The sequence below is a fragment of the Grampus griseus genome (assembly GCF_964374135.1).
Source record: "Grampus griseus genome assembly, chromosome: X".
NCBI classification, from domain to species: domain Eukaryota; kingdom Metazoa; phylum Chordata; class Mammalia; order Artiodactyla; family Delphinidae; genus Grampus; species Grampus griseus.
The window spans coordinates 19,787,503-19,803,352 of record NC_138999.1 but is presented as its reverse complement, the minus strand read 5'-3'; the positions used below and the strand labels follow the sequence as shown (position 1 = coordinate 19,803,352).

At 43.0% G+C, this 15,850-nt stretch overlaps 1 protein-coding gene across 1 annotated transcript in view; it reads right to left on the bottom strand.

Moving 5' to 3' along the window:
• Window positions 1-280: 280 nt before the first annotated feature.
• The window catches only part of PTCHD1 (patched domain containing 1), a gene marked incomplete at both ends in the record, with an annotated part of 50,260 nt that continues 34,690 nt past the window's right edge, over window positions 281-15,850 (bottom strand). Inside the window, 2 exons of the mRNA XM_082681346.1 lie at window positions 281-1,935; window positions 13,125-13,785. Coding sequence (XP_082537472.1) covers window positions 281-1,935; window positions 13,125-13,785 — 2,316 coding nt within the window. The remainder of the gene's footprint in view (window positions 1,936-13,124; window positions 13,786-15,850) is intronic.

Here is a 15,850-nt window from a genome sequence, read left to right as displayed (position 1 = left end):
TAAGCTTTTGCTTATTTGATCTTAGTTTAAGAGACTATGAGTCTCCTAGGGTGTGTGTGTGTGTGTGTGTGTGTGTGTGTAAATTTTCTCTGATGACAACCTTTCGTTTTAAAGATTGAAGATATGCAATGCCCATTTCCCCACCTTGTCCTTTACTTTTTTTTGGCGATGCCTATTTCTTATTCTTAAAAACCAAAGAACAACTTTCAATTTGTTTCCATTAACATCATCCCTTTGCTCTTGATAAGACCTAGGGTGAAAATATAACAAGCAGACGCTATCACACTGTTGTAATTTGGTCAACCACTCTGGTACTATCGATATCCACCATTTCTACACACTCAATTTCCTCCCGATTTTCAGGATTTTTCTTCTCTTTCCTTTTTTTCTTAGAGGGTGGCAGGAAAGTCAGTATCACAGGTAAAATGGCAAAGCAGTGAAAGAAGGTGACAAATGCTATTAAAAACAAGCACCTGAACAGTGTACAGGTCAGATTTGAAGGCACAGCTGCAAGAGGAATCAGACCAACAAGATAGCAGAGGTAACTCTGTAAAATAGCTACCCCATGCACTTCCAGGGCATTTTTTACCCACTTCGTTCTTGTGAAATCCTTGCCCAGAACAAAGGTGGATAATAGTGGAGCACAGTTGTCGATTGTGTAGTTAATTCCGTAAATTAAGCATAGCACAGAGATGCAGTCCAGTTCTACTTTCCATAATGTCATGAAACCTATAACTCCAAACTCCACGGACACAACCGTTAGAGTGAGCCAGACATTAATCAGAGAATCTGCCACCAGGAATGCCGAGAAGAAGAGCAGGAACAAAGCACTGATGCAGGAGTTGTGCAGGGGGGCTCCCAGAGAGGAGGCGTATCGATCCATGTACACGAAGGACGGATTGAAGACGATGAACTTCACCTTGGAGGTGACAGAAAGTCTCCTCAGGGTCTCCAGGAGATCATAGAGTTCTTCTCTGTTCGTTTCCATGGTCTTGGCCACCAAAAACATTCTGGAGGCCACTACATCAACCTCATCATTGTACTTTTTAGAGAAGATGATGTCCTCTTGAAAATGTGAAAATTGGGGGGCTTTCAGGAAGGAATTTCTCAACATGTCTGTGAAATTTTTCTTAGGCAAGCCAGTGGTCACGTTGAGTTTCCGAAGGTAATTTAAATAGCTCTCAAACCAGGATATTCGCACAAACCCCTTGGTGTATTCTAGCACGTCTTCTTGGACACTAGTGTTCCAGTATTCTATAGACTCGTATATGTAAAACCCAATCACCGGACTGTAGTTGCTAAAGTACTTTTGCTGGGCAGTAGTGTACTCAATGGTTTGTGTCGCCGTTGCTACGATGTTACTAAGGTCTGACCCTTCACTGACCTGCAGATAGCCCATTAAGGCAAAGGAAATATAAATAAGGTAAAAGAGAACTACAAAAGGCTTGACATAGGTGTTGGTTATCCAGTCACAGTAATAGCGTTTGAGGAAACATACCAATAGGTGACTCTCGTAAGTGTTCGCTTCCTCGCCGTCAGTTGTGTCCTCGCTGAACCTGGCCGTCAGGAGAAACCTGTACCATGCGGGCTTCTCCTGCAATGCCTCGGGCTTTGGGACTTTCCTACAGAAGATACTATGCTGGTAATTGTTTTCTATGTAGCCAGTGAATACCAGGCTGGAACCATAAAACGAGAGTACATAGAGGTAGTTGAAGAAGATTGCGATACAGGAATTGCAGCAGAAAATCCTGGCTGCCTCAATGTTCGTGAAAGGGCTGGCCCCTATGCCAAAGGTGACCAGGTACATGGCAGTGGTGAGAGAAAAGGAGAGCATGGAGTCTGCATAGACTGCTGCAGTTCTCTCTTTAACGTGTTGGTCTTCTCTAGTTTTCCTCCAGGAGGATAACATTTCAAAAGTCCCATATAATCCATGACCTGAGGGGGCAGAAAAAGACCAGATCAAAAATTTTAAAGGCTAATCTCTCTAAAGAGGGGAAACACCTTGGTCCTGGGGAACTACTGGGTCAAAGGAAATATAACCCGTCCTAGGGGTGACAGGTGACAGTAAATGTCACTGATTTCTCCTGTGGAGAGAGAAACTCGTGTTTTAGTGAATCATAAATGTTAAGGGATAGAGGGAAGATAGAGGAGCTGAGATCTTCATGGCTTCCTTGTGGCTCAAGAAAGCTGGGTGGACTTTTGCCTATAAAAATCTGAGTAGACGTGTGCCTGTGTCTTTTGGGGATTATGCACATTGATAGTTTAGGGTTGTTGGTGCAGTTTGCGGAGTATTTGTTTGCCTTGGTTGGTGGAACACTCCAGAGAGGATGCCTGGCCACTCGTCATTTTGCTTGTCATCCCCACAAGTCTGGCTGGAGGTCAGCACAGACTAAGGCGGTGGGCAGAGGGTTCTGAGTTAACGGCTCATCACCTCATTTAAGTTTGGCCAAGTAGAAGGCTTTAGGGAGAAAGAAGCACTGTATTTAATCTGAGCCTTCACAGGAACCTAAATCACAGCCTCTTTTTGCTTCTTCCCCAAATATCAATGCAGGAAGCAATAAATCTGCGAAACAGAGGGAAGCAAAATAAGTAGGGACAAGTTTCAGTGAACAGGAAGGATGGAAGAAGGAACAAGATTCATATGAACTCAGTGGATAAAAATGAAAATTCAGGTTGCAAGTTTGTGGCGTGTCTCTTGTCTTCAGGGATGTCTCACCCGTTTTGGTTGTTTATGGATGGCGTCTCAAGCAGGCGGTGACTCTGCTGGCTTCTCTGCACTCTTTGGCAGTGGCCTCTGAGGGACCGGGCCAGACCAGTAACCTCTCTCCTGAACTACTTAGTGCCTTTGGCTCCTTGGTTAGTATTCCAGTAACCTTGGAACAGCACAGGTACAGTAAGTGCCCGTTTTGACTTTATTCTACTGCCTAAAACCAGATCTAGTTGAACTTCTCCCATCTTTCCTAGTTGGAGCCAGACATTTCCTGGACGGGCCTCCCCAGGTTTCCAGGCCGCTGCAACATCGAAAAGACCCACAAAGTGACCTGTTGTGGCTTTCTATCACCCCTGTCTTGGCACTGAGATCGGCAGATCTCATTTTCTGCTTCTACACCTTGGCATAGTCAATCCCATTACTGAGGAGAATAAAATCTTTACCCTGTGGTACAATAGTCTGGTTTTTAAAAATGAATTTAAAATCTCCAGCCAATCATAATACTGAGTAAAGTGAGTCACTGTTACCTTGTGTTCAGTCATTGAGCGCTTGTCTTCCCTCGTGCCCAGGCTGGTATTTATATATGTATTGTGAAGTCTTGGCCTCAAACCCGAATGCCCATTTCATAGTCACGATATAGATTTGGCATCTATCTTAATTTACTAGGCACTGCTTTACAGCCACTTTTAGAGGTCAGGTCAAGACTGTCAATTTGATAACTAGCACCGTGGCCCCTATTCAATTGGAGGCACCTAAACTCCCCAGACGTGAAGTAAAAAGTGCACTCGTTGACTGGCATACTGTTGTTAATTATGTTTTAGATAGTTAATGTCTAGTCTTACCAGGGCAAACTATTTATTGAGTTTGTTGCCACTGTGTTTTCAGGAAGGACCAGCTGATCGTTGATTAAAATAACTGATCCCGGGCTTTCCTGGTGGCGCAGTGGTTGAGAGTCCGCCTGCCGATGCAGGGGACACGGGTTCGTGCCCCGGTCCGGGAGGATCCCACATGCCACGGAGCGGCTGGGCCCGTGAGCCATGGCCGCTGAGCCTGCGCGTCCGGAGCCTGTGCTCCACAACGGGAGAGGCCACAACAGTGAGAGGCCCGCATACCGCGAAAATAAAATAAAATAAAAAAATAACTGATCCCTTGAAATGAGGGTAAAAAAAGTACTTCCGAGGCATCTGCATCCTGGGGAAACAATACTGACCATTTCGTCTGGGGCCATGTAGAATAAGTTCTGGTGGGCAAAACACACTTTAGAGTTTCACTGAAAATGGCAAATGGAATTTTATGTGTTTTCTTGCTAGAAAGAAAAAAAAAGTTTTAAAACAGGGCTTTGGTACTGAGTCATTAAATATGGTAAGAAAATAAAGATGCAGAGAGCAGAATTAGAATTACTCATATAGTAGGATTTGAATTAAATCTGTTTTGCAGTCCTTTTTTACAATTGGTGTGATGTTTTCTAATGATATTATCTGACCCTGACTCTTGTTGGAAAATACAGTAAGAATCCTTTTCTTACCTTGCTGTTGGATGATCTTAGAAGCTAATCGAGGAAAGGACTTTGAGTTAACAGAGCTATTAGGTGAAAAGAATAAGGCATTTGAGGGTCCAGAATGAAAATAATCAAACTCAAGGAGAGGTGGACGTAAGCTGTTCGCCTGTCTCTTGAGATCTGTTGCTGCATTTTAAATGCCTTATCCTTCTGTAGTTTGATCATTTTTATTGAGTCCTGACTCTTTTTGCACATCACACGTTCTTGGTTCTGGGGGCAGTTCCAGAGGATTCTGGTTTTATTCATAGGGGCTTATGCTTCTCCTTCATTCTTCTTGCTACAGGGGTGTGCATACAGATACAGAGGCCAGAAGAGGAAGCCCTGAGCAAGAATCTGTTTTACCTGATCACTCAGCGTTCGTTGCTAGTCATTGGTGGCCTGGCCTGCAAAGGCCCCCACCTTCATTCCTGATAGGCTAGATTCTTGATTCTCAAGCCACACGCCTCTAGCAGATGCCTACACCCTAAACTCCAGATGGCAGTTGTGCACTGTCTTCAAAGAGCTCTTTGGATTTCAGGGACAACCGCTAACACCATAACTGGGCCTCCTTACTGAAGCTCAGTCAGTCAAGGGAGAGATGAGTGCCAACATAGCTGCGGGCGCCTCCCAGGGATGAATAGCCTGGACTGCCTAGCTGGCACCAGACCTGATTCACAGCTGGGTATTTATGTTGAAGAGGTTGGTCTATTACCCTAATGGAAAGCGGAACTGTGGAGCCCCTATTTTCTGGCCTGGACTCAAGGGGAGACATGTTCCAAGAGCCGTAGGACGTGAGGAATGCTCTGCCCCCCAAGAATGTCTGCTCTGCCCATCATCACAACTGAATTCCCTGTGGTTTGGCCTTCAAGGGTATTCTTTTAAATGCAGCCCCCTCTGGAATAGTGTGTCTACTGAAGCAGCTTCCCTTTGGTCTGGGGAATGGGACAGAGAACGGAGATGGGGAGGGAGTGCAGAGGAAATCATAGGTAAGGAGGATCTCACAGAGACTAACTCCTTCCCAGTTTTTCCTCCAGCCAGCCCAGGTCTTTGTTTTTACATCCATTTCAGAAACTGGGCCAATGACAACCAAGGAAAGGCAGGGAAGAAAGATTTTGGTACATTCTGTTCCTCTTCACTTTCCTCTCTCAGCAGCTGCCTCCTTTCTTTAGTGTCAACAAATAGATTTAGCCCTTGGTGACCAGAAGCCCTGCACGTAATGGGAGCCTGGGCTCATCATCCAAGGGGCAGGTCCAAGACCTGGGGCAGCCTGAGACCTGGAAGTCAAAGACTGCTGCGTGGTAGTGAGCCTGCCAGGAACTGACCAGCATCCTAGCGCGCTCCCTCTCTTACAGCCACAGTGGTTAAGGCTGATGAATTGCCAGAGGGAACTGCTAAACAATACATACTGATTCTATCAAATTCTGAAGATAAAGAAGCTTTTAAAGTATTCACTTAGTCTTTGACAAGCACATTCAAGATGTTTGTTTTGGTTCATCGCATGTCTGTATAGTTACGTGCATAGGAACACATGCCTATCAGTGTGTCAAGACACACACAAAGGTCCAAGTTCTGATTATTCATGAGTGAATGCTCTGTGGCAGCGCAGGCTTTTAGCCAGGCCCTGGGATAAGGACAGTAGAGCTCTTCACCAGTGTTCAGATACAGTTTATACCAGGAGTGCAATTTAAATTTTATTAGCAGTAGTCTTTGGGATTTTCATCTAGTAAAGTCAAATACCGAAGGATTTAGGCTAATCATTTTTCTTCTTTTCCAAAGAATTTTCTATCTTTCTGTGCAGTTAACTTGCAGGCTTTGGAGGCAATGAAGAGACAAGGCAGCACAGATGATAAATAACACTAATGGTGGAAAATCCTCCAGTCACTTGGGGTGAGTGTCAGGAATACTCACAGATTAAATCTCACTCTCACCCAGACTCCTTTCTGGGACCTGACCAAAGCCTTTGGGATTGTTTACAACCTACCGACGCAGGAATCGACAAGTGAATAGTTGAGAGTTAACCTAACTTTACCCAGTAGATACACTTCCGGAAAGTTGTTCATAAAGTCACTTATATTTTATACGTATTTAATGGTTTTGCTATCAGAGGCAGTCTGGGTGATTTGTTTGTTTATTTTTTTGGCCAATGAATATCACAGGCAAATCGATCTACTTTGTACATTTGGACTTTGTAAGGCAGATGTTTCTTCAGGCCCAGATTCTCCTGCCTTCCCCAGCACACAGAACCACAGCGCGGAGGCTGATGCCTCTGGGTGCTCCTCACATTTTAATCCTTTAATCCTAGCAGGATTTCCTCATCCTGAGTTCTTAAAAGTAAGGAATAACTAAGAAGATGGAGGAGGTAAAATGAGATGGCTTCCAGTTTCAATGGGAAAACATTTAATATCAGGAGACACTGAAGCCGTTGATAGCATGTCTGGCCAGTGCCAGATTTCATATATGGAAATAAAATCACTACATTCTTCTAGAAAATCCATGGAGTGTAATGAATGCATGAGAAAAATCTGCTTAAAACATATTTTATTCTTAGACAAGTTTCACTAAGTAGCTCATGTTTATAGAAAGCTTTTCCTTCCATGACATCCACATAAATTCATGATTTTTGTTTTTCTGAGAAGAAATTTAAAGTGTATATACGTCTGGCCTGAGTAACATCTGTTTTAAGGGAGAAGTTCATTAATTGGGTTGCATTTACACTTTGCCTGTTACGAACATTTACTTTCTACGCTGAACTGTTTGGTTTATCACAGCCTGTTTTGTCTGACAGTTAAGAGTGAGAGTAAAGGTGTACTCTGTTTAAGTTAAGACAGATGCTCACATCAGGGCGAATGTACACATCTTACTCTTTCTACCAGAGGCTTGTCACATTTTGGTAATTCTAATCACAGCATTGGGTTTTAATCTGAGAAATGATTTTCCTTCATTCGAGAGGTGCAGATAAGAGTCCAAGAAATGAATTGGCTAATAGCTCTTCCTTGTTTTAAGATAAAGTATTTACATACTCTGTGTGTGTGTATACACGCGCGCATGCACTATATAAAATCAGTGTGTACAACTGTGGCCCATAATATATGCTATGGTCATTGTGTAATATCTCTTCATATAGAAGACATATGTAATATATAAATATATGTATATGTGGCATATCTTATTCAAACACATTTTATATATTTACATATAAAATGTGTGAATATATACTATGTAATATAGAGAGAAATATATAGTATTTCTATTCAGACATTTAAACAATATATGTAAGGTTATAAACACATAAAAATGTATATAAACATGAACTTACTGCATGATATATCATATTACATATGATATAGGTAATGTGATATATAATATGTATTATGCACCCAGATTACACAGAGACACACACACATGTACCCACATACACACACACATGCATACACACACACACAAGATGACTAGTAAGTTGATATGAAATTTATTTTACTGGTGAGGAAGAGAAATGTTAGTGCTGCTACACCAGTCAGTGCAGAGAAGGGGCTAGAATCCCTCCCTTAGGTTCCATCTACACTTTGGTTCTTGGCTGGTGAAGTAGCCTAGGTGAAATGCGGGTATCCTTGACAATGACTACGAACCTGCTTGCGTTGTGAGCTACTGTAGACCCATGTGGGCAACACTGCCGGGCCCCAGCAGTGACTTTCTGAGATGCTAATCCAAATGCAGCAACAAACTAGGTGTCTCTCCTCATGGTCTTTTTTTTTTTTTAACCAGCTCAATGTCCTTCCAGCTGTTGCTTCCAGCTGCCAGACCTTCATGGAATTGGCCACTCTCCTATTCCCTAGACTAGTTGGCTAGACCACCCAGAGGATACCCAAGAGACCTGGGTCAGAGATGAAGCACCCTTGCATTCCTCTGCCTAACTGGGCTCTGCCCTCCCGGACTGTGCCCCTAGTCCCGTTCTTGTCTTCCTTTATGGTTAAGGATAGAACAATAAAACGTGTTTGATCCATCCCCTCAAACCTATTTTTCCCCACCCACCCCTTACTGTAAGGAGTGGTGGAGCATAAGAATAAAAAGCCGGTAACTAGCCACAAAACTTGATTACACAGTAGCCTTGTAAATTAGTCCCACAATGAGCACAGGTCATTAGAAAAAAGCTATTCAGGAAAAAACTTTGAAAAATTACTCTCTTATTTCAAATCAGATGTAAACAACAGTGGGAACAACAAAACCCCTATGAATCAATTATTTTTCTAGAAACTACTGAACCTTTTAGTGATTTATATCTAAGCAGAGTATTTCCACAGCATTCTAGCATACTTCTACTCCATCATGTAGATTGTTCTATTGTTGCAAATAATGGACTTCTACGATAACGTAGCAGGTTGAGCCATAAGAAATGACCACTTTTGTCGTTCAAAAATGGTCAGATATTGGTACCAATTTTGTAGGTGAAAAATGGTTGAATATTGACAATTTTGTATTTTATTATTATCTGGCTGATTTTTCCCTCCCACATTTCTCATGACTTTAGAAATATACCAGAATACTCATCAGGAAAGCAAAACTTTGCAGGTTTGCTTAAGTTTAGAGCCAAGATAATTAAGAGTTCCGATTTCTCCATTAGAACGAAATTTCTTGCACAGGAACTTTTACCTCTTTATAAGCCTGAGCTCCGTATACTGCGTCAGATTCTAGGTGGCAGCAAATAAGAACCAATTCTCATAGAACTGAGCCTGAGCTTCTGGTTTCTGCTAAATATAGATAATCTTAGAAACCTGAACGAAGCCAAACATCCTTGCTATTAGCCTCCTCCTAACACTTAATCACATCCTTTCTTCCTTTCCTATCCTTGAATTTGAGTGGCCTGGCTGGATAATGTAGAAGGAAGAGGGAACCCTGGATCTGACATTAGACTGTCTCAAAATCCCAAACATGTGAAAGGGCTTGAAGAATATTTTTCTTGAAGAAAAGTTTTCGTCTCATCTGGGCTCTGAGTCTCTTGTATCTTAATAAATGCAAAGCAACCCTTATAAATTAGATTACCACATAGAAAGTAATATCCCAAGTATCTTTCACCGCAACTTTACTTCTCCCCTTTTAGCTGTACAGAATGTACATGAGGCACCAAACCTGCCAGATGAAGAAGGAAGAAAACCTTCCTTCTGTTGCCTTCTATATTCTCCAGCATTCCATTCCTTTCCTGATTTGTGTCTGATCAGCAAAGCTGTGGAAATATTAAGCCTGTAAGGAGAGCTTGCATGTGCAAAACCTGTGCCAATTTCTTAAATCATACCCAACTGCAGGGCAACGTTGTAAATCCTCATCCTTTAAAGGAAATTCCATAACGGATTAACATGATGAGTGTGAGATGTTTACAAATGGCAGTTCAGGTACCTCAATACCTGGTGTTAACATAGTTTGGAAAGAAAGGCTATTACGTTATGCATAAGGGGCATGGATGAAATAAACTCCTCTCCAAATTATAACCACTAAAAAATGTCAATGAGCATTTATGATACTGTAGACCTTTAAGAATTTCAGCTCTAAATAAACTGATCTGACTCATATGGACAGGGGTTTTGGCAGAAGTGGGGTTGTCTAATATGCATGACACTGATTAAAAACATTCTAAATCCTGATGTATCTATGCTTACATCATTGCCAAAATGATTCATCTGTGTAGGATATATTCTTATTGCCAGAGATGTCACGTACCGTCTTGGCTAGAAACACACAGTCACATCCCATTATGGTGAACTCTCAGAGTTTATCCAAATTCTTTCCTATTCTGGAATTTTGTCAGGTTAATACTGCTTGACACACATGGTCTTAAAATTTTCCATTCTAAATCTACTGCCATTTTGGCATTTGGCTGGGTCTGGCCTTATGTGACTGGCATCACACTGAGACTGTTTAGTTTGTTGAATTTTAAACCTATAATTGTTTATCACATTATAGACCTATTGTCGGCCAAGGAAATGTCTGGAAAGGAAAAAGAGACTTTTTCTAAGATACTTTTCCTTCTAAAGGAGGCCATATATTTTTAAAAGTTTTATTTGATCGTATATTAGTATCACAGAAAATCAAGAAGTTTTGCTTAAATCTGCTTAGTTTAGAAACTGGACAAGTTTATTGACTCATAGTGCAAAACGCTTTGCACTGCATTTCTTCTTGGTCATTTGAAGTATTTATTGGCATTTTAGGACTGGTCATCAAAAAACCAGAATTAAACATTGGTCCTGAATGCAGCAGCATTTATGAGCATGCTCTGGCTTATATTCCATTTTACAGTCAAATCTGAGAACGAAGAGTTTATCTGAGAAATACGGAAGGGCAACTATCCTAAATCCGGACGCTGTTGGCTTTACGAGCATGTTAAGCATCCGTTACGTGATGCAAAGTATTTATTGCAAATGGGCCTTAGCTACTAAAATGCGTAGCTTCCTTTCATGTTGTGACTAAGTAATTTGAGATCTCTTTGAGCTGAAAATGTACAGAAAGGTTGCCTACTGACTGTCAGCAGGGAAAACTACCATCAAATCAATGCATGTAACATTCCTCACAAATTACGAGCAAGGGTGTATGGGGCACTGTGGCGCTTGATCTCTTTCACGACAAATGCCAGATTTTTCTGAATTGAATTCATGTGAAGTTCACTGATACTGGGTCTCCCTTGCTAACAGCATCTTTCCATCTCTTACATCCCTCCCCACACCAGCACTACCTGCTGTATTCCTTTTTGTGTTGACTTCTACTTACAATATTTAAAACTTAAAAAAGTACAAAAATCAGTTTTAAGGAATTTTAAATATTGTAATTTATTTTACTTAATAAAATACAAGAAGTTTTGAATATTTAATTTCATTTTACTTATAGTGAAATTAATTTGAAGAAGTTTTGAATATTACTGTTTAGTTTTACTTAAAAATTAATTTTAAGGACCTCTAAATATTGAAATTTTGTTTTATGAATGCAGTTCATTTTCAGGAAGTTTTAAATATTGTATCATTCTCTGAGCTCACTGGTAACTACTTAAGAGTGTCATAAAACCAGGAATGATAGTCCTTTTTCTATCCCTGACATCCTTTTTTCTTCCCCTTAAGAACCTGTCTCCCTTCAGTTTCCCATAAACCCTTATCCCCATTTATCTTCCTCCCACAAAAACAATCACATTAAAAAAATACACTATTTTTAAAATGGAAAGCTAACAAACAAACAAACAAAACAACCCCCCAAGCATCTCACTAATCATGAGCAGAACATTTTAATTGAAATCTTGACTCAGGCCTCCGTGGAAGCTCCTCCTAACCGGTCCTTACTCACGCCTCAAGGAACCGCCCTGTATTCCACAGCTGACCCACATCGTCTTGGGGTTATCTTAGAGAGGCAAGTGATGCTGCCATCTCAACAGACTGAGTTCCGGAGGAAGTATGGCAGCCTCTCCTGTGCTGAGTTCGGCAGTGATGAGTAAACCGATCTGGTAATTGCGCAGCATGCTCGGTCTCCGCACAGTGCCCCACTTTTCCACCAAGGCTGCTAGTATGTGTTTATTGCCTGGGTTTCAGTTCCCACAGGCCGCAGAGCATGGAAGGCCGCACGTAGTTCTGTGGCTCCGCCAGCCCCGCACGTTATCATTTAACCATCATGCAGCTGAGACTTCCCGAGTAAATTCCTTTCTTTTCTACTACCCCCAAACAGGACACAAGGCATACTAATGAACTCCACCATAGTTTTTCCTCAGCCAATGAGAAATGCCACTTCATTTGTCATGTCAGCATCTGATTCCAAATGACATTTTAATTTTGCTAAAGGGATTGTTGAGAAGTTGCCAAAGAAGAGGGGGAAGCTAACTGAATCCTTGGCCCACAAGAACTCTGCCATCAGGTTTGCTGGGCATGGCACCTTCAAAATCAGATGGACAGAGCAACTGACATTATGTTATGACCACTACAGCTTTACGTTGACAATTATCTCTATCAGGAAGTTCCTGCAGCCTCCAAGAGAGAACATAGTGGGATTCTCACACTATCATTTTAAAACGTTCTCCTGAGTTCATAGCAAAGACAGGAAAAAGTTACCTTCTTATTTATGTCTCACTTGTTGGCTTCAGAGTTCTCGTACGTTTACCATATCGTTCTGTGTGATGTTCGCATCCACTCAGTCCATCGGGTAGGGAAACCGAGGCCAGTGGACACTGTTCGCGCCCAACCTCTGTGCCCTCCCGTTCCCCATTCTTGAGCTCACGGAAGTCTTCTTACTCCAAATACTGGTAACCTGAGGGATTTCTCCAGCTTCAGGAATGTGCTTGGTCTTCCCTGGGAAGTGCTGGGGCGTTAATGACTCGGGGGAGAACCCTCAATGAATCATACATAGGGTTTCTGGGTACACTGCACAGCTTTCAGCCTCCTCACCCCTCAAGGAGACCTCTGAGGTCTCTCAAAGGTCCCCAGTGGGACTAAGCCACGGGTGCCCACAGCTTATGCTGATTAGCATACCCCGAATCGTCTTCCTTCCCTGTTTCATGTCCTCACTCCCATGCTCGGGTCTCAAAGTACTTGTATCTAAATCCTTGTCTCAGGGTCTGCTTCTGGGGAAGCCCAGCCTAAGGCGCTGGAGCACAGAGATTAATATCTGCTCAACACCATGCAGCTACTTAATGGAGAACCAGGCCTGGAACCCAGGACTTTGGACTTCCGGCACATTTACCAGATAAGGCTGCCTCTTGTGACCCAACACCACCTTATAGAACTGGCCCCAGGGCTTCTGGGCAAGAGGAGGAAGCCATAAATGAAACAAACTTGTTAGACGGCTTCTCCTTGCCTTTTAGGAACCCAGTCACCACCACCAGAAGGAGGAAACAGAAAAACAAAGGGTAGTAATTACCTAGCATGACGAAAGGGACTCCCAGGAAGGTGGAATTGTATTTCCCACCAGTAAGATTGATGATCCCGGCCGCAGTGAGAGTGGCCAGGCTTATGGTCACCAGCCCGAGCAGGCCCAGCCAGGGTTTGCTGCGGACGCAGTCCTGCATGGAGCAGCAGAGGATGGCCATGGTGGCCACCAGGATCAAGCTGGTGACCAGGTAGCGTTCTGATACGCGGCTGGTCTTCTGGAAATCTTCCCTCAGTGAGGAGGACGTGTAAGGGTACATTTTGACTTTGCCGTTAGATTTCTGGAACAGTCGGACGGTGTCGCAGAAGCTGGACTCCCACCTCTCTGCCACCATGTCGTTGAGACTGTTGATTGACTGCAGGTAGTAGGTGAGCTGGACGGCCTCTGCGGATTTCACTCGGTCCTTGCTGTGCACGGTGACGCCTCCAAGCTGATGCCCGTTGTAAACTGCCCTCCCGTCCTTTAAGTGAGTGATCGGGTACGTGATAGCAAAATTGGTCCGGTTGGTGGCCCGAGCATTCTTTAGCTCCTCCAGGACATGCACTATGTCGTCCACGATGCAAGTCTTATCGTTATTCAGGATACATATGTGAGCAAATGTGTAATTAAATCCAGGCCTTGGAACCTGGATCCTGGTCACAGCAGCATGCAACTATGGGGAAAAAATGAGAGTCAGTGTTGATTACCAAAAATAAGACAGTACTAAGTGACATTAGCTCTGTGGATTCAAACGTCTCTATTTTTTGTGGGGGAGGGGAAAGGGGGTCACTCATGCCATCTCTAAGCTAAAGAGTTCAAATTAAATGTTATAACCTTACATCAGAAGTGGGTAGTAAGGATGTAAAACACAGATTTGAACTTGTCAGAAATGAAAATTCTCAGACCTGGTAAGTCACAGTCTCTGGCGTGTGGCCTAGGAATCTGGGTTTTCACAAGCCCTTCGGGGGATTCTGATATAGCTAAAGTTTGAGGAGCACCACCATTATTTCTACACGTTGTGTGTTCTTTATGTGTGACTCAGTTGGTCTATAAATATCTGAAAATCGTATACTGGTCCACCCCAGTATAAGGTCTCCCCTTGAAAATGTAAAAAGTGAACTAAGGTGCAATTCCAAGTGCACAGGCCCCCTGTAGGCCCATCCCTTGCTGCCGATTTGTAGGGCAGCTAAATGATTTCCCCATTCAATGTAGTCACTCTGTGACATAAAAGACAAGCGGTTCACCTTGAGGGCCCTTGTATTCTCTGCTTCTGTGGGAAGGGAGCTGTAACTGCAGAGCTTGGCTGGGATACATGGCAGTCATGCTAAGGGAACACAGTAGGATTTATTCCGCACACCTTGCCCTAAATCACATTTGCTGTGCCCGAGTTCTGTATGCCTGTGATCCAAGTGCACATGGGAATACAGACGCTCATTTAACAGCCCCTACTACGTGCAAGGCACAGTTCTAGGCCCTTTATATGGATTAAGTCATTTAATCCTTACAAGAAACTCTAAAGTAGGTACAAATACTAGCCTCATTTTACAGACGAGGAAGCTGAGACACAGAGAAGCCAAGTCACTTGCCCAAGGCCACACAGAGCTGGGCTCTACCAGGCAGTCTGGTTCCAGAACCTGTGCTCCTAGCCCCTCACCATACGCCTCTAGGTTGGCAATACCAGAAGCTAGATGAAGGTTCTTGCTAGCAACTAAATCCTGGTTTTGTGCTTTCACCGCCCCACCTCTAAAAAATTACAAGGGCTCAAGTTCAGACATGTAGGAGCGTGTGTAATCTAGTCTAAGGTGAGAAAATACGGCCTTCTCTCTGTGAAATGAGGCCATTAGTGGACATGTAGCTGAGTGTTAAACAAATGAGCACATCTAGGTCCATGCCTGGCACTGAGAGGGCTCTCCCAAGAGCAGAGCTAGCCGTTATTACATACCTGATGAACGAAGAACATTTCACACTTAAAGGGAATAAAAGCCTCGTATCCGGAGTTGCCGTACTGTTGCAGCACCATTATAGCTCATAACCTTCTGAGCGTCTCCATGACCCTGATAGATTTGCTCTTAAATCTGCTGTAGCTGGATTATCTGCTGAGACATTTTCCTGTGCATGCATGTGCCAGGGTGAGTGGGATACTATGTTTTTTGAAAATGTCTGAGGGGCACCAGCTGTCAAAGTCCTCCTTCCTCACGTCTCCTCACGGTCCCCAACCCGTAAACACTGAGAGTGTGTTTTCATCCATTCTTCTCTAAGCTTGGCCCAGTGAATTTTGATTAAAAGAACTCCTAACTACAAAAAAAATTCCAAAATATGAAAAGTTACTTTGGAGGAGAGAAGAACCAAGAGGAATTTAAAGACGAGGGAGTTAAAAGAAAGACTTTGGGGGCAAGCTTCAGAATAGGCTAGAAAAGGAGTGGTATTGAAAGCATGCATATGTGTAATATTTAGTGCATTGTTTGTTCCCATGAACAGTCTAATAAATCTCCCTTAGAGTGATTACTAAATATGTCAAGAGAAAAAGATTGCCAAATAAGATGGTGCTAAGTCACAGGGCTGAACCCAGTTATAGCAAGGGGATATTTTCCATCCATTCTCTAAGGCGACCATGCCACGCTGGGTGGGGAGTTGTAAACTATTTAGTGATCTGCCAACTCTGCCGATCTACTGCTGGGACCCCCTGGGACCACAGACCAAAGAAAGCAGACATGCTGTTAACCCCCGTACCACCAGCT